We start from the raw sequence: 25187 nt of genomic DNA on the forward strand, positions 1-25187 counted from the left end.
ATTCATGCTTGTAGAAGCATCAAGAAAAGTTAGGCAGTTATCAGGCATTGAAGAACAAGTGACATGTTCAATGATGTCACTGATGTTCTTTTCATAAACCAAGTTTGTCAATCTCTTCCTTCTGATTTACAATCCAAGGTAACAACATTCCAAACTCCAATCAATATATTTCTTTAAATCTAAAACTGCAGGTATATATATATATTTATATATAAAATTATTACTTACTTTTAGGCCTATTGGTTATAGCCTTTCAGTGTTTGAGGAAAACTGGGTTAGTGATCAAATAGAACAAAGCCGTGTCTCAAATGCAAGAAAACCTCCTCCATGAACAAAACCTCTGCAACATAAACTGGATTGCGCTTTGATGAAGTCATCAGATGTTATTGGATGACATTCTTCAGAGAATACAAACTGTGTGAATGTAATAGCTAAGAACAATAATTCTAATTTAGATTTTAATAGAAATATAAATTGACTAATGTTCAACAGCGGCGTGGATTTCTAAATGCAGCGTGATTGGTGCACGCAAGTGCGATCGAGAATTTTATTTATCAACTTGCAGATCCAAAAGTGAAGGTAATATTGTTTGATGTAATTATATAATATAATCTCGACACACATGGAAACCTCTTTGAATTTATTATTATTTATTAATTTTATGATAAATAGAATAGTTTTAGTGACGCAAGTGCGCTTGATTACTCGTGATGAGTCCGAAGGTTGAAATCGAAAGAGAGTAGAGTTTATTTATTTATTTATCTCTTCAAATTTCAGTGACTTTTCAATTTATTTATCTGGTTTAATTTTCATATTTTATTTATTTGCTTTATTTTTATCTTTATTTTACAGTGCAAGCAAGCGGTATATCGATATGGAAGTTAGGTCAGTTCTTCATAAACTCGAGCAAGTGAAGGCTAAAGACTTGTGCATGGTAAAGTTGAACTCTGTGTGATGTGAGCATATGATCACTTTTGATCAATGTGATCAAAACTTGAGATGCTGCCATTTGATTCGAGCCTGTCAATAATTTGGTTATGGAGAAAGTCGTAAATATTATTTTTATTTATAATTTTATTTTAGAGAATTTGGTTTTGTTTGAACTTAATGTGATATAATAATTCTTCTGTAATAGGATTTGTGTTTTGCTTTGTTTTCAGTGGTTGAAATGGTCTCCAATAATAATAATATTATATTGAAGGAGTTATTTGGCAAAACTCATCAATCGCTCTAATTCGTGAAATTCATACATAATGCGACAATAGTGTATTATTTTGCAAATTGCTTTATAGTTCAACATAACTCACACATTAAAAGAAAAACACTTCTACTAATTGTTAATATTAATTTGAGACAAAATCCTAAATCATACACTCAATTTCTCACTCCAGATGATTCCTGTTGATGTATCAAAAATTTATAAATATATATATTAATAATATTAGTAATTGAGCACGATTTTAATTGAAAACCTTAGCATATAAAAGATTTATAGAAGTATATCCTATACACCCTTGTAAACAGAACTCACAAAGTTATATATGCAAATATAATTAATAAAATTCACTATGTATAATATATATATATCTATGTATATGTATATATATATATGTGTATCTATATGTGATATGTATATCAAAATTTGCTACAACTGCATTAATAACCCTTAAAATTCGAAGCTGTTGTGGGCAATGCATACTCCTATACTCATACACTAAAGTAAATATTATTATAATGGAGGCTATTACATGTTAAATAACTAAAAACCCTATACATAAATGCTCCTAAAAATTTCTATAACTATTCAATTAATATATATATATATATATATATATATAAAAGAAAATAAATGCATTTTATTCATTACATCTAAAATCTAAGAACTTTTAATAATGATTAAATCAATAATTTCACATATATACTTCTAAAAAGTTTAAGGTGCTTCTGTTTGTTATATCTAAATAAAAATTAACATTCCTAGAAGAGTTTAAATTTTTTTGTAAACAAATTGATTTTTATTATTATAAAAAAATCAATATTTATATTACATTTTAATAGTGTACATGGAATATAGACACCACATACATACATTCATACATACATACATACATACATATATGCAAACAAATCGAATTTTAAAAAGTATAAATCTCATTTAGTTTTATTGAGGGGTATATCGATAAAAAAAAAAATCCATATATATATATACATAGAGTTTTGCTTTTAGAGGAATGAAAAAGGCACCTATAATTACAAATATTTGGAGGGTTTATATGAAAAAAAAGCTTTCAATAATCCATTGTGCTGTTATTATGTAATACAACATCAAGTACGCAAAATAAAAAATAAAAAAAATAATAACTTGCTATGATAACTCAAATTCACATGCATGGTTAGCTTTTGATTACTACTTTTTAAGAGCATCTCAATGATAAATTTTTCAGAGAGGATCCAATGCACAAATAGATTTGTTCCCTAATAGTCCTTTATTTTTAATAAAAACAAACTACTAATCAATGGAAATATCAAATATGAAGACAAAATTTGTCATTTGATTTCTTATCTTTATAGTGAAGATTTTAACAGTACATATATAAGTGAAAATTGATTCTTGAAAAATTGAGGGGTTAAATCTATAAAAATCCCAACACAACAAAAATAACAGCTTAGCAATGAATGCACTAAAATCTATGGAATATATATATATATATACATATATATAAATCACCCAAGTTTATGAAATAAAACAAAAACCCAAAAGAACAACTTTTTGCAATTTTAGAAAATAGAGGGGTTGATCAGTTAAACTCCAAGCAAAAACTAACTCTAAAAACTCAGTAATAAATTCAATAAAATAAAATAAAATAAAAAGAATAAGCAGAAGCTTTAATGTTTAACATTGTGGCTAAAATGCAAAACCAAAAAATAAAAAAGGGACTTCCTGGTGATTTTTGAAAAGCGAGGGAGGTAACTAGAAAAAACCAAACCAAAACAAAGCAATCAAAGAGATGCTTGAAGCCTCGAGAGCTAACTATTCACAATATTCCAACATGATTTGCAAGAGAAAAATGAATGAAATAAGGAAATAATTCAAACCCAATAACAATAGTACTAACTACATCATGTAATATTAAAGGTTATAAATAACACACACCTTCATTCAATACCTTCACCGCATTTCGACCAAGAAAGCTTCGGCATTCGGTATGATGTTCTTGTGCTTTACCTCTTTCGTATTTCTCTTTCACTGCATCAAATCATTTTCAGTTCTTTATTTCCATTGCAGGCGACAAAAATGAACATGAAAACCGCGTTCTGTTTTGCGATACTGCTCTTTTTAGGACTTCATGTTGATGCCCGGTTCGATCTCCTGCCCATGGATGCAGGTGAAACATAGTTCTTAACACGTGTACCACATTTGCACACATTCGAGGAATTTTTTTGATTTGAAGAGTGTAACTTACTTCTTTTGTAATGCATGTTGATAGATATAGAATGTGGCTCGTGCTTGGAAGCTTCGAGGAAAGTTGGGAAAGCATTGAACAACCTGAAGATGTTTGAGCAAGTCAGTTTGCTATCTATCCAAGCTTGTGAAGCTCTTCCAGTTGATTTAGAAATCGAGGTATATAACTTCCAATCAGGTGTCTGATATTTCATCGAAGATTAGAGACCTTTACCGCTTCTATCTTCTGTTGTTTCAGTGTTTGAAGACAACGGGAGACTACATTCAGCGCACACGCTTGCTACTGAAAGATTTCTTTCATGAAGAAAGCCTTTGCAATGGCACAGGAGTTTGCATCAACGAAACCGGAGTCCCTGCTAGCAATGGAATTTTCATAGAGGGCGTGAATGAAAGGGTGAACATATTGGAAAAAGAATAATCAAGAAACAACTTCATCAACATGCATTCTTTGTGTCTTATCATCATGTTTCAATGTTTTCCACAGACACCGTTGGAGGAGAAAACTTGTTCAGCATGTCGCCGGACTGTCAAGGATGTAATTTGGAAACTAAGGGATCCTAGAATGAAGGTACTGAAACAGAAAATTTGTCGATCTAATCTCATTCTCATTATCATCTTAACACTTTCTTTTACATTTTCTGCAGACCAAGCTGACCAAAGTTTTGATTGACTACTGTGAAGAATCAGAAGAGCGTGAAGATCAAGTGAGTTGCCTCAGTGATACAAATCTAGATTAAAAGTTAATAATACACAATGACAAGCATAACATAAAAATGTGTCTTTCTATTTGCAGTGCAAACAAACAATTTATAGGTATGGATCTATTGTCTTGAACAAGCTGGAACGTCTGAAACCTTATGACTTGTGCTTAATGTTGGGCTTCTGTGATGAGGAGATAGCTTTTTGAACAGAACAGGAATTCAAAATATAGCTATTTGATTAATGTATCGAGAATAACCAAGGAGATTCTGGACTTGGGACATTTGAATAATATAGATTGTACCTTACGTATCTGTTCTAGTTGTTCATAATAAAATTGTCAGTGCAAAGGCTAGTTATATTTTTAAAATTACCCTTTCCTTTTAGCCATCTGGTATACATCTATCTGTTTTAACATGAAAGACATGGATTGTATGCAAAAGAAGATTCTTCAACAGGTGTTGCATTCAAATAATCCAACATAATCTGGCAATTACATGAGAGAATGCTAAAAACATTCAATGCTATTAATGAATTCTGTAATAAAAGAAATTATTTTTGTCAGATACAATCAGCAAGCATTAATTGTGCCAAGAATGATGTGAAGAAAAACAAATGTCAATATTTTCTATGTTATGAGACTGCAAATAATTTAAGACATGGTCTTGCAAACTTGCACAGTTTTAAGCAACTTTATTCAAAAAACTTGCAATGACATGGATGCAGTAAATCAATCGTAACTTTCAACATTAGAATTCATATTGTCATCCTAACAAAGTACATAAAATAATGGACCAAACAGGAGTTAACTTACTGTGCATGTCCTTTAAAATAGACAGCTTTCCAACCTCTTCAAAATATTCAGAATTCAATCAGAAAGGGAAGCTTTCCAAACTTGAATCCAGATGCTTGAACAAAATAGAGATTTGCATGATTGGTTATTGAAACTGTCCGTTAATTCTCCTTAATGATGAGTAAAGCAGAACCTGTAAAATCTTTATATATGTCATTCATATCAAATATGAATAAATTTTTTTTATTGATGAACATAATGGTTTTCTAGTAGAAGTAAAGCAACAAAAGGAATAATATATGGCTGTAAAAAGGAACCATACCTCCAGAGAGTTATATATTCATATCAAGTAACCTTTCTTTCTCTAAGAAATTTGTTAATCAAACTTGTCAGCAACCCAGCAGTGCTATTTAATTTGGAAACACATCAAAATTGTTCTTGGAGGTAAAACTAGAGCTTTTATTAGTTTAGCATCAAGCTTCCGTTTCCTCTTTGTCAGCTTTAGCTCAATTCAGTCAGCCGAATTATGGATTAATTCCCGGGACAAGAGGAACAGCAGGTTTGGGCTTCTTAATCTTATCAACCAGGACAGCTTGGGTCATAAGAACTGCTCCAGCAATAGAGGCCGCATTCTGAAGTGCACACCTTGTAACCTTACATGGATCTATCACTCCAGATGTGAGCAGGTCTTCATATTTTCCAGACATTGCATTGTACCCGAATTTCCATTCATTAGCAAGAAGCTTCTCCACAACCACTGATCCGTCAACACCAGCATTGGCAGCTATTGATGACGCAGGTACAAGAAGTGCCTGAGAGGACCCATAAAGGCATAAGGAAAGATGAAGAAACAAAACTAGTATACGATCTTGCCAATATTGGCCATCACCATGAAGCAAAATTTACAGATGCTAATTGAAACAGTAGGCATAAATATGATCCAAAAATTTGTTCAGTAGGAACATGCAGTAGAATTTGTGCAGAGTCACATAACAAAAATACACTAGAAACAAGCTAAAGTATTTAAAATACAATACAGTACGCAAGCAATTTGTACACCAATGCATCCAACTAAATACCTATGGTTATACATTGTGCTGCCATATATATTTTTTTGTAACCGTAAGGTGTGAATTGGCAAGAAATTACTACATTGAACATGCCTCTTGTTGATAATGGAATCGAACTTCAACAATGTCTACACTTGAGAAGGTTTCACTAAGGATTAGACTGAATTTCAGAAAAGGTTATCAAACTGGCGCAAGCACTCTACAGTAGGAACTTGCGATAAGGGCTTAATACCTTTCGAACTATGTCAGCACCAATTTTCTCATCTGGATCTTCAATTTGATCCATGATTGCAGGTATATTCTTTGATAATTGTACATAGGTTGCACCACCACCAGGTGCTATGCCCTCCTCTATGGCAGCATAAGTTGCATGTTTTGCATCCTCAATTCGGAGCTTCCTGTCTTCAAGTTCAGCCTCTGTGTGTGCCCCAACCTAGAAATAATGTGTCCACAAAAGGTTTATATATACGTATATATGTGGTCCAAGGGATTAAGGAACTTAGCCTACCTTGATAACAGCTACACCACTAGATAGTTTTGCTATCCTTTCAGAGAGCTTTCTTGTTAAATATGCACCATCAGCTTCAGCTAAATCTTTCTTTATCTGTGAGATTCTAGCTTGGATCTCAGCTCTTGTAGATGGGTCAGCCACAATAGTTGTTGAATCACTTGTTATTGTTATCTTCTCTGCAATTCCTAGCTGGTCTGAGGTTACATCTTCAAGAGTCAAGCCCAGGTCACTCGCAAGAAAATCAGCACCTGTTTTTGGTCAAAACATGCTCACAATGAGCAGCATTAAAACAGAACAAAAATGAGATGTGTACTTTAAAAAAATGTTAACTCACCAGTCATGAGAGCAATATCTTGCAAAAGAGCCTTCTTTCCTTCACCAAAACCAGGGCATTTGATAGCGGCTACATTAATTACTCCATTCAGTTTATTCATGACTAATGTAGCCAACACTTCTCTTGAAATGTCCTCCGCAATGATTAATAGCGGAACACTAAGCTGAATGGTTTTTTCCAACAATGGAATAATGTAATTAACACTTGTCACCTTCTGGTCTGTAACAAGAACTTTAGCATTTTGAAATTCAACAATTGACTTATCCTGGTTTGTGACAAAGTGCGGAGACATATATCCCTTGTCAATCTGTAAGTTTATTAAGGATAAGTAAAAGCAATGGAAAACGAAACATTGTCAAAACAAATAACCTCAGTACCTTCATCCCTTCCTGAACTTCAATAGTGGTATCAAAGGATGAAGATGATTCCACTGAGATCACTCCATCACTACCAATGCGATCAATAGCTTCAGCAATCAGGTTCCCAACAAATTCATCATTTCCAGATGAAATTGAGGCCACAGCTGAATATAAAACACATGTCAAAATCTATCAAAAACATAATGAGACCAGCAAGACAAATGCTCACTGAGGATGCAGGTTACCTTGTATATCACATTTTCCACTGACCGGACAGCATTTACTCTTCAAGATTAGGACTACTTCAGAAACAGCCCTCTCGATTCCTTTCTTCAAGGAAACCGGGTTAGCTCCAGAGGCAACAGCCAACATTCCTGAGTTAATCATTTCTCGAGCCAAAATTATTGCAGTTGTCGTTCCATCACCTGCAGAATCATTTGTCTTGGATGCTACCTAGATGATATAATTCACGAGACAAAGAACAACCATAAACATCACTGTTACAGAAATCTAACGTTGATAAAAATTTATGAGAAGCACCTCTTGAAGCAACATCACCCCAGCATTCTCAATTGCATCTGAAAGTTCAACAGCCCGAGCAATTGTTACCCCATCATTGATCACTTTAGGAACTCCAGGATCATCAAGAACAACATTCCTCCCTGATTGGAAATTAACAAGATCAGGAGATACTGAAACATCGTCAATTTTAGAGAAAACAGTTCAGAAAAATCAGTTGAGTTTATAGAAAGCATTGTTTACATTTTTTTAAAAAACAAACAGGATCATATTAGAAGTTTAACACATTTCCTTATGAAATCTTCATTTCAACTTTTATGTGAGCCTTAGCTGCACGGTTGTTTTGACAATCATATGAAAAGAGAATGCCAACTAATTTTCAAGATACATTCAACATCTACTGCAACAAAACTTAATCCAACGAGTTAATGGCTGCCTTTACGAAGAACACTCATTCTACTAAGCTAGCAAGATGTTCAGCAACTAGTATTCCAAAAAAGAGATCAAACATTCTTTAATTCTACTAAAAAAACACCTGATTGGCATGCAAATTCTCTACCGGTGATGGATAAATGCAAAAAACTTTCTCTAACTCACATGCATCTGAGCAGTTAATTACAGAAGGACTATTAATCAAGCAGTAAAATAAGATTATTTACCAAGTGAAAATCAAATAAAAGCTTATAACTTAAGAAAAATCATTATTTGCAAAGAATATATATGTATATATATATAGGTATTAAATACCAAACAAATCAGATGTAAATCGAGAACAAAAAAAAAAGAAGGAAAAGCTTTCACCTCTAGGTCCGAGAGTAACTGAAACAGCATCAGCGAGCTTATTAATCCCTGCTTGCAGAGATTTCCTGCAATCGTTTCCAAAAGATATCTTCTTTGGCCCAGCTCTCACACGGAAATCTCTCCTAACCGAAAAATTCCTCCATGAATCATAGAAACCTCTCTTACCTCCATCCTTCTGCATAGAAAACCAATAAAAACACCAATTTCTAACAAATTTACAGCTCCAAAAGAGAATCATAGGAAGAAGGAGAGCTAGAAAACGAGACTAACCGCAAAGGAAAGGATTTGAGGAGAAAGAGATTGCTGCCGAAAAGGAGAGAGACATCTCCTCAAGCTCGCGCAAGGGTTTAGGGTTTAGGAACGGAAGATGGAGAGAACTGGAAGCGGAGCCAAGATTTCATGTATACAATCAATTTTGTAAATAACCCCTCAAATTATTATAAATTTCAGACGAACCCTCAGAAAATGATTGTTTTGAATAACTTATATCATGACCACCATATAAAAAGTTTAAAATTTAGAGATGTCTGTAATAGCCAATGGATTACTATCAGATAATTACGATCTATTTATTAATAATTTTTAACAGTATCAAATCATATTATACAGTGTTACACAATAAGTATGTATGGTAAATTTGTATAGTATCTATTTAAATAATAGCCGTTAGATCATCATCCGATGGTTGTAAATAAATATCCCAATGAACAATCATCTATGTATATACACAGATGGCTTAAACCCAACTAACATACTTAAATTCAAAATTACGTATAAAATTTAGGATTTGTGTGCATATAATTTTCCAAAATTTGATTTATATATACCCCTTAAAAATTCGTATTGACTAAATATCATGAGGTCATTTTAAAAAAATAAATTTCTTTTATGAGCATAGCGTATTTATATACAACTAGTTTTATGCTCGAGTTATGCACAGGAGAGAAATACATATGTTAAAAATAATATTCGCATCCCGACATAATTGTTATGATTTTGATAATAATGTTTGAAACTTAACTAAATATATTGTTATTTAAACTTTTTTAAAAAACAACACACTTAATATAAATTTTAAAAATTATTCATAGATTCTTTCATTATTATGAATGATTTTTTAAGTTCGTTTTTAGTCAAATAGAATTAAAGCGATAAAAATTATAATAAAATCATATATAAAAGATAAATTCATGCAACATATTATTTATAAATTACTCTCTTCAATAAATCATAATTAATTTAGAATTAAATTACAAATACCTTCATGATTTAGCAAGACAGATCCCTCTTATAATTTGTAATTAATTCAAAATTAAATTACAAATATTTTTTCATGTTGTTGCAATACAACCCCCTAATAATCTACAATTAATTAAAATTTATATTTCAACAATATCTTCATATCAAAGCTTCATTTGTTTTAAAAATTTTAGTACAAAATTAAAATTTTTTTAATATTTTTATAATATTATATGATTTTGACGAAAAACTTTTAATGAGAGCTTGGTGGTGTGATTTTCCTTTTTTAATATAATATATATATATGTGTGTGCAAATGCGATTTATTTATTTTTTGTTTCAATCATCACAAACTTAAAAAGCAAACTAAACTTTGAAATGAAAACTACAAATTATAACACTGCAGATTTTGAAAAGAGCTTTCAAAACACAATGCCAAAATCAAAAAGGAAAACAATATGCATCTAATACCTGAATTAGCCCCTCTACTTTTCTCTATCTTCCCTTTTGATCCCTCTATTCAGAAATGCGCCCCTATAATTCCTCTACTCTTGAAAATGACCCAATTTTGTCCCTCTACCTTTAATCTCTTTCTATGTAATCCCTCTACTCTTGAAAAATACAACCAATAATTAGCCTATTTTAGAATAGAAGGGACTAAGTAGAATCATTTTCAAGAGTAGAGAGACTACCTGTAATATTTCAGTGAGAGACCGAGTAGAAAGTAGGGACGACCCAATTGTGATTATACCTTATATAATCATCAAAGTACAACTGAGAAGATAAAACAGTTCCTGATTCCAAACACAACCAACATGGTAGTGCCTGAAAGAGTTCACTTATTTAAGAACATCTCCAAAATTACAACTTCTGTTAGCCTTTTTCTTCAAAGGAGGTCCCTATCAAAACCGAGAGCAGATAAAAAGTCATGCGTCGTCAAGAGCAAGCACGCCGGGCAAAGGTTTGCCTTCCAACAGTTCTAAGCTCGCACCACCTCCGGTGGAGATGTGGCTCATCTTGTCAGCAAGGCCAACCTTCTCTACGGCCGCAACAGAGTCACCACCTCCGATGATTGTTGTAACACCCTTGCCACTAAGTTCAGCCAGCTTCTTCGCTATTGCCTGTTCGGTAATGTAACTTTCGGTTTAAGTACACTATGCTTTGTGATTTCCGTATTATGGAATGTTATTCAGTAAATCATGTTTACCTCTGTGCCTGCAGCGAACTTCTCAAACTCGAAGACACCCATAGGTCCATTCCAGATGATGGTCTCGGTGGTGTCCAAGGCTTCATTGAATGTCTTGGTGGAATCAGGGCCAATGTCAAGACCCATCCAACCATCCGGAATGGCAGAAGCTGGTACGATCTGTAAAAGAGGAAATTGTATTCCATAACCAAAAAATCAAAGGAAAAATCAGTGGATCTTAGTTTTGCAAATTTTATTGGTTGCAGTGTTCAGCTGCCATAAGTAAATTGATATGATCTTTGAATTCAGGAAATAGCTTATAGATGTCACAGGGTGCCAAAGGTTGATCACATAATCAGAAATCTTTTGACAAATTTGGGAAGCAATTGCCATCTCCTTATTAATTTAAATCTGATTAAGAAAGCCAAAGTGCTGGTTCTACAGCAGGTCAAATTATAAGAGAATCTCACCGCAGGACAAATTGGGGAGAGATGCCAAACCCACAGTTGAAATATCAATGAAACAATTGATACTTAGCCAAAAAATGGTAATATAGCCATCTGCACTCATTTTTATACATTGGGTTATTATTATTTCATCAGGATAACTGCCACTGATATAGGGTATTTGAGGGACAAAGTCGACTATTCTCACTGTCCTTATGACAATTCTGCATCTGATATCTAGAAAATAACTAACTCTGGAACAATTTGTATGCTAGTTTTAATCCTACTTCTAGAATGTAAGGTGAGCATCCTCTCTTATAATCTTTATATGTTTATGGAAATAACCTCATGGTGGATGACTTTGTTCCAAAGTTCAATGGCATCCAAAGCCCACGCTTACAAAGTTTCATTATAAATTATTCCCCAATTTCAGTAACCACTAAGATAACAAAACACAATGACTAGATTTCTCTTTTGCTTTATGGCTTGGAAGAAGAAAAATTATGACGAATAACTCAGGCAGATATTGCTTTGCTAATGCTTTAAAGTTAAACTTAACCAGCTCAAGCACATATGTCCAGCTCTGAATTAAAAACTGCATAAGCATACCTTGCTATTTGCATCAGCAGCAAACTTGTCAGCAATAACCACATCAGTAGGCAACAAGAGTGAAACCCCCTTTGCTTTTGCCTTTTCAATAAGTGACGCTGCAAGATCAAGTTTGTCTTCCTCCACAAGGGATGAGCCAACTTGATGCCCTTGCGCTTTGTAGAATGTGAATATCATCCCTCCACCAAGGACGAGGATATCTACCTTCTCAAGCAGAGACTCAATCACACCAATCTTGGTTGATACCTTCGCCCCACCAACAATAGCTGCAAAGGGCTTCTTGGGATTGGCTACCGCCCCAACAAGATAATCAAGCTCCTGCAATCATTATAAAAATCAAATAAAAGCAATGCACAAAATTTGACCTTAAGGGCAATTGGCAAAGTGCATTAATGGCAACAGCATAAACATTTTCAAGACAGGCACATAATGATGGATGAGGCTATAAGTATAAGTCATAGCACTAAATAAAGACGATCAGCATCAAGTTGTCCAGAATAAAAAGTTCCACTCGGAGTACCCTATATAACATACCTTCTGCATAAGAAAAGCCCTGCAACAGCAGGCTTCAAGAATTTGGCAACACCCTCAGTTGAAGCATGTGCCCTGTGAGCAGATCCAAAGGCATCATTCACATAGAGGTCAGCAAATGATGCTAGCTTCTTGGCAAACTCTGGGTCGTTCTTCTCTTCTTCCTTGTGAAATCTCACATTCTCAAGAAGTAAAACACCTCCATCCGGAAGGGCAGCCACCTTTTTCTCCACTTCTTCACCAATACAATCATTTGCCATCTCAACCTAGTCAAACACACAAGTGTTAATAATAAGAGCTACAGATTTTATGACCATTATGTTATATAGCATGAAAAAAAAAAACGAGATGAATGCATACATTAATTCCAAGAAGTTCAGAGAGCCTGGGCACAAGAGGCTTCAAGCTGTACTTTGGGGTGACACCCTTAGGCCGTCCCTACAAATGAAAAAGAGAAAAATTCACTTCCCACAATTATGATTGATAATCGACATATGTGATCACTACCACAACAAGACATGTGACAAGTTTCTACCAATTAATGAAGATAAATTTCAACCGTAAAATAAACAAGTCAAAGAATAGCCAAAGGGCTGTGTATGTCCATATGCATATTGCATCAGCAGGCCAAAGAACAATGATGCACACATGCACATGTGGCTCAATGAGTCAGAAAACTAAACACAGAAGGATGCTTATAAAATCAGATCAACAAAGACATGTACCAAAAACATGATATTATATATGGCATATATAACTTCATTGCTCATAATTCATTGAGATTTGCATACTGCATCTAAAAATCATTTGAGGACCACATAAGCAATAGAGACCTAGATTATTTCTCTTTACGGTAACCCTAGACTCATAAACAAGTAAACAATACTTATAAGGAAGGATCATAAATAACACTGGAACATTCCCTTGACAATAAACTCAACAACTTAGATAAATAAACTGACATGCGCATAATATAAAATTGGGAAAATTGTTTCGCAACTGCTTCGTTAATAAATCTTTATCCAGAAAAGGAAACAAACATACAATAAAAAAAAAGGAAAAAAGTCTAAAACTTGCAAGCTAATATAAAAGACACAATTAATTCTTGTCTTAAAATACCACATTGGAACAAGATCTACAAATTCTTGTAATATATTTGTTATGACTCCACTGCCATGGAAATCCATTCTACCTTTTCACCTTCATTTCTATAAGCTCATTCAGAGAATCCTCAGTTTAAACCCCTACTTGCATATTTATAAGCCTAATAAGTTCAAATTGGTAGCAGATTTGATCTCTAAAACAGAAATTTCCACAAAATATCTCACTTTACTTGAAATGACATTTCTAAACGATTTATAAGAAAGTCATGAAACACTTTGCATTTTTTTTTACACATCATAAGCATCAAAACAGACAGAATAGATCACAATTCAAACCTAAAATCCTTCAAAAACAAATAACAAAAAAATACCCCTACGAAACCATAAACGGATATCTAAAATGAAAATTTCCGCAAACGATCCCACTTAACTAGAAATAACCCAGTTTTCAAACGATGTACAACAAAGTTCTAAAAATTTAAACTTTTTTTTTTTAACTTATCATATACATCAAAACAAACAGAATAGATCACAATCCACAACAACAACAACTAAAAACCTAACAAGACGAGCTATTCAACCTAACAAAAAAACCAAAACCAAATCAAAATGATCAATAAATCCCAAAAGGAAAAAAGAACACAAGAAACACCTCACCAAGTGACTGGAGAGGATGACTCTGGCGCCATGCTCCATAAGATACTTGATAGTAGGCACAGCGGCCCTAACACGGGTATCATCGGTGATGTTGAGGCTGTCATCAAGCGGCACATTGAGATCCACTCTGACGAATACCCGATTGCCCTTCAGATCGCCGCCCCTGAGATCCCCAACGCTCCTCTTCGTCGCCATTTTCACAGACCTAGAGATCAAGATTGAAGAAAACTGAAGACAAAGGTTGGAGTTTGTGTGTATATATATATATATATATAGTGGAAAAGAAGAGCCGTTGGTTTGATAGGATACGATGGGCTAAGGAATGGACGGTGGTGATGAAGAATGTGAAGGATCTAACGGTTGAGGATGGAAAGTGAGGTCAGAGATCAAGGGTACTGGTTTTTTTTTCTGGCACGTTCTAGAAGTTGTAAAATATAAAACAAATATTTATTATCTGATTTATTGAAATATAAAACAAATATATACAATAAAAAATTAGCGCAACAACCTGTGAAGCTTCTCCTCAACAACGCTTCGTCTCCCTCCTCTCCTTCTTCGATTCAGATCCAAGAAACCCTAACCCTAACTCTTGAAGCTCTCCAGAGCTCATCCATGGCGCTCAATCTCCGGCAAAAGCAAACCAGTAAGATTCCTTTCCCTCCTCCTCCTGCTGCTGGTGCTGCCATTCCCACTCTCTCTCTCACACCCAATTCTCTCTCGCAGGCTGCGTGATCCGCATGCTCAATATCAACCAAGCCCCGGCACCAATCTCCGCTACAACTCCGGCCGCCGGCGCTGGCGAGGAGGTCTACAAGATCCTCATCCTCGATCCCTTCTGCCGTGATCTCCTCTCACCATTGATCCACGTCAAGGACCTGCGCAAGCATGGCGTCACCCTCTATTTCCTCATCGACAAGGATCGCCAACCCGTTCCCGACGTCCCCGCGGTCTACTTCGTCCGCCCCACGCCCTCCAACCTCCAGCGCTTCGCCGCCGACGTATCTCGCCATCTCTATGACTCCTTCCACCTCAACCTGTCCTCCTCCCTCCCTCGCCCTCTCCTCGAGGAGCTGGCTGCCTCCCTCCTCCGCTCCGACTCCGTCCCCCGCGTCTCCCGGATCTACGATCAGTACCTTGATTTCATCTCCCTTGAGGATTCCCTCTTCTCCCTCGCTCACCGCGATGCTTACATTCAGCTCAACGATCCCTCGGCTGGGGATCATGAGATCGAGGAGATCATCGACCGCGTTGCCAGTGGTCTCTTCTGTGTTCTTGTTACTCTGGGTGTCGTTCCGATCATTCGCTGCGCACGCGGTGGACCTGCGGAGATGGTGGCTTCGGCTCTTGATTCCCGTCTTCGTGATCATCTGGTCACTAAGAACAATCTCTTCTCTGAATCCAGCGGGCTTGTTAGCTCTTTCCAGCGCCCAGTTCTGTGCATTTTCGATCGGAATTTTGAACTTGCTGTAGGGATTCAGCATGATTGGAGCTACCGCCCACTTGTGCATGATGTGCTTGGATTGAAGCTAAATAGAGTCAATGTTCAGGGTGAGAAACCAGGTGGCATGAAGTCTTTTGAACTGGATGGTTCTGATCCCTTCTGGTTTGCTAATAGCTGGGCGCCATTCCCTAAGGTTGCCGAGGAGATTGAGACTCAATTGAGCAAGTACAAGCAGGATGTAGATGAGGTGAACCGCCGGACTGGTGGCACTGATGGGGTTGATTTTGATGGCACTGATCTGATAGGTAATACTAAGCATTTGATGAATGCTGTGAATTCGCTGCCAGAGCTCACAGAGCGGAAGAAGGTGATCGATAAGCATACCAACATTGCTACGGTGTTGTTGGGTGAGATCAAAGAGCGGTCTTTGGATAGTTATTGCAATCTTGAGGATGATTTGTTGACCAAGGGAAGTGCGGATAGGAATGCATTATTTGGTCTTCTCACAGGTAAGGGCACAAAGATGGATAAGCTCCGGCTTGCAATAACATACCTCCTTTCGATGGAAGCAACTCCACAATCGGAATTGGAAGCTGTTGAATCGGCATTGAGGGAATCGGAGGTTGATACATGTGCTTTCCTGTATGTGAAAAAAATTAAGTCTTTGAATTCATCACTGGCTTCTTCAGCAAGCTCTGCTAGCAAGAGCAATATTGTGGACTGGGCGGAGAAGCTCTATGGGCAGTCTATTAGTGCTGTGACGGCTGGGATGAAGAATCTATTATCAGGAGGGAGGCAGCTAGCATTGACTAGGACAGTGGAGGTCTTGATGGAAGGGAAACCTAACCCAGAAGTGGATTCCTATCTTATGTTTGATCCACGAGCACCAAGGTCAGGATCTGGGGCGCAAGTGAAGGGGCCATTTAAAGAAGCCATTGTTTTCATGATAGGAGGTGGCAATTATGTGGAGTATAGGAGTTTGATGGAGTTGGCACAGCGCTCACAGCCAGTGAAGCATGTGATTTATGGGACTACTGAGGTTCTCAATGGCGTTGAGTTTGTGGAGCAGCTTACAGTGTTGGGGCAGAAGATGGGATTGGGAAGTACTCCTGCTGGTTCATCCCAATCATAGTTGAGGATTGATCTTTCTTACGCTGTTTATGTTGTTTTTATGGTGTGGTATGTGATGGATCTTTAGTTTTTCAAGAGCATAGAAAGAAGATAATTGGTTCAGCCATTGAACAGAGATTATATGTTTCAGTTGCCAAAAAAACAAGATGGTACCTACCTGCATATTTGAGATATTCGTTTTACTGACAGGAGGGAATATTGGTAGGGTTGACAGTTGCTATGTGTTATGCATTTGTTCAATTTAGTGGTTTAAAATTTTGATAATTTTGGTACTTGTTGAGTAAGTTTCATTGCAGTGTCAAATTTTCTTCTAATCATATTGTCTCATGTTTGGCCAATTCAAGTAACATCAGACTATATAGAAGATTGTTTTTGCGTATCTTTCTGCATGTTTGTCCAGTATCAGCTGTCATCATCTTTGCTGTGTTATGTCAATGATATGCAAGCACAATATGCACTTGGATCGAGCCTGATCCAGCGTTGATCACACGGACCCAATCATCGATTTTAACGGTTTTGATTCAAGACCAGATTCATTGGGGGACTGCAACAGTAGCAGCGGATGAACAGTGAAAGGAAGCTGTTAAAGGAAGCTAAAGAAGGTGATATCAGTGATTGGCTTGTTGTTGAGGAACTATTTTTGTTTCCTTCGAGTTAATGTTGCTCAAGAATCTGGAATTTTTAATTAATTTGAGCTGTTACTTGATGTTTATGATCTACTTGAGGTTTTTTTTATAAATGTTTTCTTTGTGATTTCTTTGGTTTGGTGTAAAGGGAGGCCAGAGTCATAAGAATTTCTTGTTTTATTTTATTTATTTATTTATTTTGATTTGGTGTAAATCAGGCACAACACAATTGATGCAGCTAGGCTTATAATGGCTTATTTTCTCTTTTCTTTGGACTGATTACCCCTTTTATAGATGGTGGTATCTCCTTTTGTCAACTATAGCTTGCATACATTGTTGTTAGTTTATGTGTGGAATCACACTGATATGTTAATCTAGTTGTTAACTTGTTTTTTTCATTTTTGGCATCATAACTTTGTATACTGTGCTCTTGAAAGTATTATGTTTTTTCGATGAATTACGGACACATTCATTTTCATATTTACTTGTTAAAGTTGAAGGAAACTCATCTCATTTTTCTAACAGAATTCATTATCATTTATCAACAGTGGTTTCAGCACTTGCTCGCTCCATTAGGCTCAAACTTACAATATCCAGGATGAGCTTCATACTCTGTTATATTCTTGGCTTGTTCTGTACACAGGTTGTGTTGCAAAAGGATCAGGTGTATGCATAGGAGACTCAATGGCCAATGGCGACATGAACCATAGAAGGAGTTCGCGCCAGATTCAAGGGAGAAAGCACAGCAAGTACAAGGATTACATTATGAATTGAATTACAGTGTTGTCCTTGATGAATGGTTGTAATTAAGAGAATTAAAACAATTAGCAAGGTTGTGATACATGTTCTCTATGTTCTGGCACGGCAAGTGTTTGTTAAAATGCCAGCTAGTGATTTGTTAGGAGTTTGTTACAAGGCTGTACGGAGAGGTTATAAGAAAGGGGAAATGAATGAAAGAAGGGCATCTTTAGCCTGGAATTTTCCTATCTCCTTCTCCTTTTCTCCTCTTCTCTATCCTCTCTTTCCTTAATCTTCTTCTTCTCCCCAGAATTCTTCTCTTTTCTTGCATCAGGTTGTGTCACAGAGGGCCTGATTGGAGTGGCATACACTGTTATCAAGATTGTTACCTAGCTCACCACCGTTTGCCTATTGTAGATCCTGCTTCTGGAGACCAACTGCTCTATAATGAAGATAAAACAATTGTTGTTACGGTTTGTCATCTTCCCATTAACTAGTTTAATTTTGCCAGGTACCTTCAAATTTCTGTTTCTGGGATCCCTCATGCGTGTGTGTATACTTATTCAACTTATGCATTGCAAGCATTATATTTTGTTAATTAAGAAATTGTTCCAGCACTAGATGCAAATTCTACTTAAACCTGTTCATTTTTCTTTTGACAAAAGGAGTTGAAGCAGCTAATAACAACTAGGTACAGAAAACAAGATACAAGAACTATTTAGAATCTAAGCCTGGACTTTTCAGCGATCTCTAATAACCATCTTAGGATACTTTAACCTGTCCATTGCTGGAGCAGTTTATGAAGAACACTGTGTGTGAGATTTGCAAACATTTAAATCAATAGATGACCTGTATCACATTATTCCATGATTGAAGTTGCAATAATGATTTTCATATGCTGTTACATAACCAACAAAGGTGATCTTGTACGTATCTATGCAATATAATTCTAATTCCTACAACACAGTTTTCAAATCATCTCAAAGGTAAACTTCACTTGAATTGACAGAAATCTGTTATTAAATCCTTATTTAAATAAAAATGCATCTTGAGTGCTCAATCTTAGTCATCCTTAGGGTCAGGTGTAATGCGATCAGTGGTTCGTAATTGGTTGGAAAGTGGCAAGTAGAGGTATTACAGGTGGAAATATATGCAAATCTGAATTAAAAACTGGACACAATTTCCATGTTTAGACTTTTAGTCAAATCGGCTGCGTTGCAATTTATCATCTATATGCATTTGCCAAGGATGAAGATGTTTTGTAAACACAAATTGTGACTTAGTCAACTAGACTGCTGCGTGATCAGGTGGCATCTAGAAAGCCTCTTTTGATTTTTACTGGGTTATTTGTTTAATTATGATTAGTGCTGTAAATAGGTTGCTAGTGTATGTCTAAGTGGCTAACTAAGAGTGCTGTTTCTTTGGAATTGTTAGGGTTGTAAATGTCCATATATTGCAAGTAGGTGTTAAATCATTTAGTAATATTGCCAACTCATCTCTTCCCTGGTTTTCCACTTGAAAAACATCCATTTTATAGCCATTAAATTTCTACTTGTCTTTACTTTTAGGTTAATATGGAGATCTATAACCACAGTGAGTTGAGAGCCAAGCTCAAGAATCACCAATTCAGGTCTAGCAGTGATTGTGAAGTCATTGCTCATCTTGTTAGTATCCAAACTTCTGTTTCTTTTATTATTCATTTTATTTATGTTGTTCGTTTTCAACTTTGAAGTGAATATTGAATTTAACTCTATTGAATGAGAAGGCAAAAAATCATGGATTAACTGCATGTTGTTGGCTATGATACAACTTTTTATCTATTTTTCTTTTTTGCCATTGTGACAGTATGAAGAGTATGGAGAAGATTGTGTGGATATGTTGGATGGCATGTTCTCTTTTGTGCTTCTTGATACTCGTGATAAAAGTTTCATTGCAGCTCATGATGCCATAGGAATTATTCCTTTGTATGTCGGATGGGGTCTTGATGGTATGCATGTGATTTATGAAAGTGAATTTATGTTTTTATGGGGGCTCTAGAAAATTTAGATTCATTTGCGAAAATAAAATTGTTAGTTATTAAGCCATCATGCTTTCGTTTTCTTACAAGAAGCTTGTAGATATTTGTTGTTAGAGAAGTTAATAGTCTTATATCCGTTAAGTTAATAAATATGGATATGAATAATAAGTGTGGGTTTCTCATCCGATGAACTTAAGCTTTTAGGTTGAATTAACTCCAAACAATTTGTTTTATGTTTACATTGAACATGGTATTAAAGCTTGGTTAGATGGTTTGTTTGCAAGGTGGCCGCGGCTAAAATAGACTTGTATGTATCAAGGCCTTGTATTGAAGTAACTAATTATCCCATATCAGTTAGGTTAGTAAATATGATATAAATGTATAATGGTCTCTCATCCTATCAACTTAAGCTTTTTGCTTGAATTGAGTTCATATTATTGTGTTTGATTTGTGTCTAACATAACTGAAAACAACATCTTAGTTGTTGAGACAATTATCTTATATCTATTATTCTTATATATAGATTTTATTTTGTTAATAATGTTTTGAGTTGAATTCTTTCCTGATTAAATTGTGAAGAAAAACATGCTGAACTTATTTGTCCTAAGAAAGAAATCATTGAAAGTGAAATGTTCTTTACTAGGAAAGGGCTATGCTGGGAATTATTGAATAGAAAGATGAAATCAGGGTGCTATAGATTCAAAAAATTTGAGGTCAAGTTAATCTTATTAATGTAAGTCTAACCCATTTAGTTGAGTGCTACTTATTAATGTTCAATGATGACAACCGCAATTCATTAACACCTTTGAAACCTATGCAGTGCATCCACCTTGTTTACTTTTATTTTCTGATTTTCTTTGTTATATAAACTAGCCTAGATGCTAAAGAAGTCATCACAATGCTTTTCTAATTAGCACTATTGTGAGTTAGTTATCAAAAAAATTGCAAAATATACGCTATATTAACACCAACCAGGCCTTAATTATCATGTATATTCATAGTGTGGATCCTTGAGAAAAAGTTATTTTTGAACAATTGCATCAATTACCCTTCTCCTCTCCTCCATATCTAACACCCTTGTAATACTTTGTCCCTTGAGGCCTACCAATATTAATCATCTTACCTCTCCATACTATTGCACGTGTTGTTATCCAAACAACTCTCTTGTAGGTTTTTTTTCAACTAGAGCTACATTCAGTTCATCTATCTTTTTTCGATTTTTCTTCAAATAATATTTAAATTTCTTAATCTCAGGCTCTCCTTCAGAATCTGCTAAACTCTAGTTCTCACCATATATAAAGTTTTCATATTTTGTTGGTTTCTATCTGGTTTTCCCAGGTTCTACTTGGTTTGCTTCAGAGAAGAAAGACTTAAGTGATGATTGTGAACGATTTATGTCCTTTCTCCCTGGACATATATACTCCAGTAAGAATGGTGAGTTCCTTAAACTTTCATAGACTTAATGATACTGAAACTATGTTGCTTGGCCATGATAAATTTGGTCACCGTGTCATTTATTTGTTGATCTTATTCATTTTTATGATTGTCTCCTTTTGCGTGAGGCCTTTGAGAAGGTGCATATTCAAAGTTTTCTTTTTAGCATATATAATGTTGTTGCATGCATCTTGTTTATGTGCTCTGGTCAACTTCTATACCAGTGAGCTGATTCAACATATAAAGCCTTAAATTTGCATTAATTAATTATTTACCGGGCAGTTTTTTATTGTCAACTGCAAAACTATATCAATACTGGTGAATTTCACACTAAAGGTAGTTTTTATTTCTGAAGCTTAATATCATATCCGTGACTAATCCAATTTTAAGAAATTTTCCAGTAATTGATTGCAATAACTGATTTGCCATGTGCTTTGTCTTCTTGTTTTATTTTTTGTTTGTCGTTGGTTGCATACACTTTCACTTTTATTCCATCCGGTTCTTTCTTCTATTTTCCTATCCATATTTATTCTTGTTGTTCATTCCTACAATAATCAAGGTCAACCTCAATAAATTTGTACTTTTGGAAGAATTGTTGGGGTCACAGTTGAGATTTCTACCTTCTAACAAATTACAAGCCCATTTTTGAGGCTCATCTCTGAAGGAAAGAATATCTACCCTTTAGAGTTTTTTTATTCCCATTTTAGTTGTGTATCTTGGTAACTAAACAAGTGTTTATCTATCTTATGTTTGATTTAATCATGTAAATCATAAGTGTAATAGAGAGAGATTAATAATGTGCAAGCTGCAGGGAAACCCGCACAAGTTTCAGGAGGGACTTTGGCAAACAAAATGACATGTTTAACAAAATTTTGGAACAATATTACTCTCCCATTTGATAGGTTCTTGCAGTAGAAAGGTCCTTATTAGAGGGAAAGATTAATCTTTAGGCCAAAAATAAATCATCAGCATTCAAAGTGGAAAACCTGCAGTAATCATTCTTATCTATTACATAGCATTGTCTAGAAATAGTAGTATTATATGAGTCTGGTGGAAAAAATAGAATATTCTTAAAGCAATGGTCACATGAACTGGCTACCTCCACCATGGATTCTTGATGGGATAGATACCACTTTTAACGGCCCATTTATAAATCATTAAATGGATATGCAGAGTAATTTCTTGGTTTTTTACGGAATAATTAAGAGCCATGTGTAAAGATGGATTAATGGAATTGTCATTGAGTTTATCGCTAAGAAGTTTGTTTTGTCTCTGACACTAATCCTGCCATATATTTTTACTTTTGGCATAAAGGCATAAATAATTTTCTTTATTTTAAAAGAAGATTTCGGACATCTTATAAGTGTATAATCATGAGCCATGAGATTAGTGCATCATCACTCTTCTGGTTTTGTCCTTTGTCTCATTTTGCTCCTGATGTTTTGCTTTTAATCTACAGGCTGTTATTAAGAGGCTGATGACTGATGTACCTTTTGGTGTGCTCTTGTCCCGGTGGTCTTGATTCTTCACTTGTTGCTTCTGTAGCATCACGGAATTTGTCTGAGGTTAAAAGCACCATTCAGTGGGGATCTCGATTACATACATTCTGTGTTGGTTTGAAGGTTGGTTTTTGTTTAGTCTTGTGCATTAACTGATTGCTTCTTCATCCATATGAAGGTGTCTTTGAAGTTACTCTATGGCAATGGCATCTCTAGCAAACCTATAGACCCACTGTTTCTTCATTTCCAATTTCTTTAATCCTTCACTAAAAAATTTCTTTCCACGACAACATAAAAGTTATACACTGTTCATTCCTAGAATTGTTTCTGGTAAACCTACTTGTGCATAAACCAATGATGGTAATTAGTTAAATTTGATTGTCATGTCACTGCATTCTGGGGTGTGTTTTTGAAATTACTTTTCTCAACTACTCCATATTCTTGGGGATGCCCTTAGGTAATATTCAGGGTTAGGTTGCACTATGCCTAAGCTAAGCTTGCTGCAATTTACTGCATGAAAATTTGTTAGAAGCACTGCACCTAGAAATTCCTTGTTTAGAGTGACAATTTCTATATTGAATAAGATTTTTGTTAAGAAAGGAGAAAACCTTTGGCAGGGAGGTTGGCAAGAAATTTCTTGTAAAAACACTAGCTCCTGTTAGTTCATAATGCGACTAGTAAATTTTGAATCGCATGGATTACTTGGTATTTTGCACTGAAGGGAGGAGCTGTATGAAATGAAAATTTTGCATACAGTTCAGGAACAGAGATTCTTTGCTTGTAATGAATTACCATAACGGATGTCAGCTCAATCGGAAAAAATTATGTAAATGCTAGGCAAGCAATACTCCCTTAACATCTTATAGTTTACATTCCTTCTATGTACAAGTTGGATTTATTGATCTGGTCATGTTTAGGTATGTGGTTTCCAACTGAAAAAGGGGCATGTATAAAGTAATATGACATCTACAGAAAAAAGAGATGAGAGATTGGATGATCTAGTTCATATAAATGGAAGGGTGCATAGTGCATGATACTGGGTATATCTGAAAAGTTATAGTTTTTAATCTCGCGTAGAGCCTTTTTGTACCCTTTCTAGTGCTGCTGGAACTGCTTGCCAATTTTCCGTTAGTGACTTAATTTGAAAAATCTAATATTTGTGAATTGTGCTCAGGGTTCTCCTGATCTGAAAGCTGCTAGGGAAATTGCAGATTATCTTGGTACCATCCATCATGAGTTTCACTTCACAGTGCAGGTGATATATTCTAAATTTTGTTGATGAGTGAGAAGTGTTATATGTTTGACTGTAAGAATGGCCATCCTTTTTCTTTTATTATTATTATTATTATTATTATTATTATTATTATTATTTATGTTTGTCTTAGCTTGTTGTCCTCTTTTATTTTCAGGAGGGTATTGATGCACTTGAAGAAGTCATTTTTCACATTGAAAGTTATGATGTGACAACTATTAGGGCAAGCAAACCAATGTTTTCAATGTCATGCAAGATTAAGTCATTGGGTGTAAAGATGGTGCTTTTTGGGGAAGGTTCAGATGAAATTTTTGGCTGTTACCTATATCTTCATAAGGTACCCAATAAGGTGGAATTTCATCAAGAAAGATGTCGGAAGGTAACTATGGGAAGCCCTTACTTTTTGCCAATGATAGCATCTATCCACTTATTTTCCAGCTTGTTAAAATTTCAATAATGATGCACATTTGCATATTTGAAAACTTGTTAAACCTTTTTCTCATGTTCATTTAGCATCAGTGAATACAATGTCTAGTTTGGTTCCTGGTTTTGTTGAGTTCATTTTCTGTGTTATTTTTCTATTTATTTTTAACATTATGTTCCATTACAATTAAATGTGTGCATTGAAGGCATTAAAGTTGCATGTCCTTATCAATTGGGATAATGTAGCCCGAGTCTTATTTTTGTAGAAGTGTAAGGTTATAAATTATAAGAATCTCAAGAAACCAT

General features: G+C 35.2%; 6 protein-coding genes across 8 annotated transcripts; 4 read left to right on the forward strand and 2 right to left on the reverse strand.

Moving 5' to 3' along the window:
• Positions 1–3166: 3166 nt before the first annotated feature.
• LOC120262892 lies at positions 3167–4636 on the forward strand. Its single transcript, XM_039270803.1, has 7 exons — positions 3167–3204; positions 3287–3386; positions 3489–3622; positions 3702–3857; positions 3948–4031; positions 4108–4167; positions 4257–4636. Exons 2-7 carry the CDS (start codon positions 3296–3298, stop codon positions 4368–4370), a joined length of 639 nt encoding a protein of 212 aa, XP_039126737.1. The 5' UTR covers positions 3167–3204; positions 3287–3295; the 3' UTR covers positions 4371–4636.
• On the reverse strand, positions 3686–8559 carry LOC120262890 (chaperonin 60 subunit alpha 2, chloroplastic-like). 2 transcript variants are annotated; one of them, XM_039270801.1, is made up of 10 exons: positions 8550–8559; positions 7770–7891; positions 7475–7682; positions 7248–7393; positions 6871–7177; positions 6534–6784; positions 6258–6458; positions 5278–5767; positions 4977–5148; positions 3686–3816 (listed from the first exon to the last, which is right to left on the reverse strand). In XM_039270801.1, exons 2-8 carry the CDS (start codon positions 7782–7784, stop codon positions 5480–5482), a joined length of 1416 nt encoding a protein of 471 aa, XP_039126735.1. In that variant the 5' UTR covers positions 7785–7891; positions 8550–8559; the 3' UTR covers positions 3686–3816; positions 4977–5148; positions 5278–5479. The 2 variants fall into 2 exon arrangements, with proteins under 2 accessions (XP_039126735.1, XP_039126733.1); XM_039270799.1 differs by having other exon boundaries at positions 3732–3819.
• Positions 8560–10540: 1981 nt separating this feature from the next.
• On the reverse strand, positions 10541–14568 carry LOC120262891 (phosphoglycerate kinase, cytosolic-like). Its single transcript, XM_039270802.1, is given in 7 exon segments — positions 10541–10909; positions 10996–11154; positions 12030–12347; positions 12564–12578; positions 12581–12826; positions 12921–12998; positions 14321–14568. Coding segments are annotated over 7 exon segments (1206 nt in total). The 5' UTR covers positions 14516–14568; the 3' UTR covers positions 10541–10714.
• Positions 14569–14814: 246 nt separating this feature from the next.
• Positions 14815–18504, forward strand: LOC120263288 (SEC1 family transport protein SLY1). Of its 2 annotated transcripts, XR_005537037.1 has the most exons (3): positions 14815–14963; positions 15044–17494; positions 18162–18504. XR_005537037.1 is itself a non-coding variant. In XM_039271158.1 (2 exons), the coding sequence occupies exons 1-2, from the start codon at positions 14933–14935 to the stop codon at positions 16891–16893; spliced, it is 1881 nt and encodes a 626-aa protein (XP_039127092.1). In that variant the 5' UTR covers positions 14815–14932; the 3' UTR covers positions 16894–18504. The 2 variants fall into 2 exon arrangements, 1 of the variants encoding a protein (XP_039127092.1); XM_039271158.1 differs by having other exon boundaries at positions 15044–18504.
• On the forward strand, positions 17455–21730 carry LOC120263210 (asparagine synthetase [glutamine-hydrolyzing] 2-like). Its single transcript, XM_039271088.1, has 6 exons — positions 17455–17494; positions 18162–18267; positions 18591–18729; positions 19825–19920; positions 20102–20243; positions 21612–21730. The coding sequence occupies exons 1-6, from the start codon at positions 17455–17457 to the stop codon at positions 21728–21730; spliced, it is 642 nt and encodes a 213-aa protein (XP_039127022.1).
• Positions 21731–21824: 94 nt separating this feature from the next.
• On the forward strand, positions 21825–25015 carry LOC120263289 (asparagine synthetase [glutamine-hydrolyzing] 2-like). Its single transcript, XM_039271159.1, has 4 exons — positions 21825–21847; positions 23167–23329; positions 24381–24461; positions 24616–25015. Exons 2-4 carry the CDS (start codon positions 23192–23194, stop codon positions 24913–24915), a joined length of 519 nt encoding a protein of 172 aa, XP_039127093.1. The 5' UTR covers positions 21825–21847; positions 23167–23191; the 3' UTR covers positions 24916–25015.
• The last annotated feature ends 172 nt before the right edge of the window (positions 25016–25187 follow it).

This window comes from Dioscorea cayenensis, chromosome 6 (assembly GCF_009730915.1).
Source record: "Dioscorea cayenensis subsp. rotundata cultivar TDr96_F1 chromosome 6, TDr96_F1_v2_PseudoChromosome.rev07_lg8_w22 25.fasta, whole genome shotgun sequence".
NCBI classification, from domain to species: Eukaryota; Viridiplantae; Streptophyta; class Magnoliopsida; order Dioscoreales; family Dioscoreaceae; genus Dioscorea; species Dioscorea cayenensis.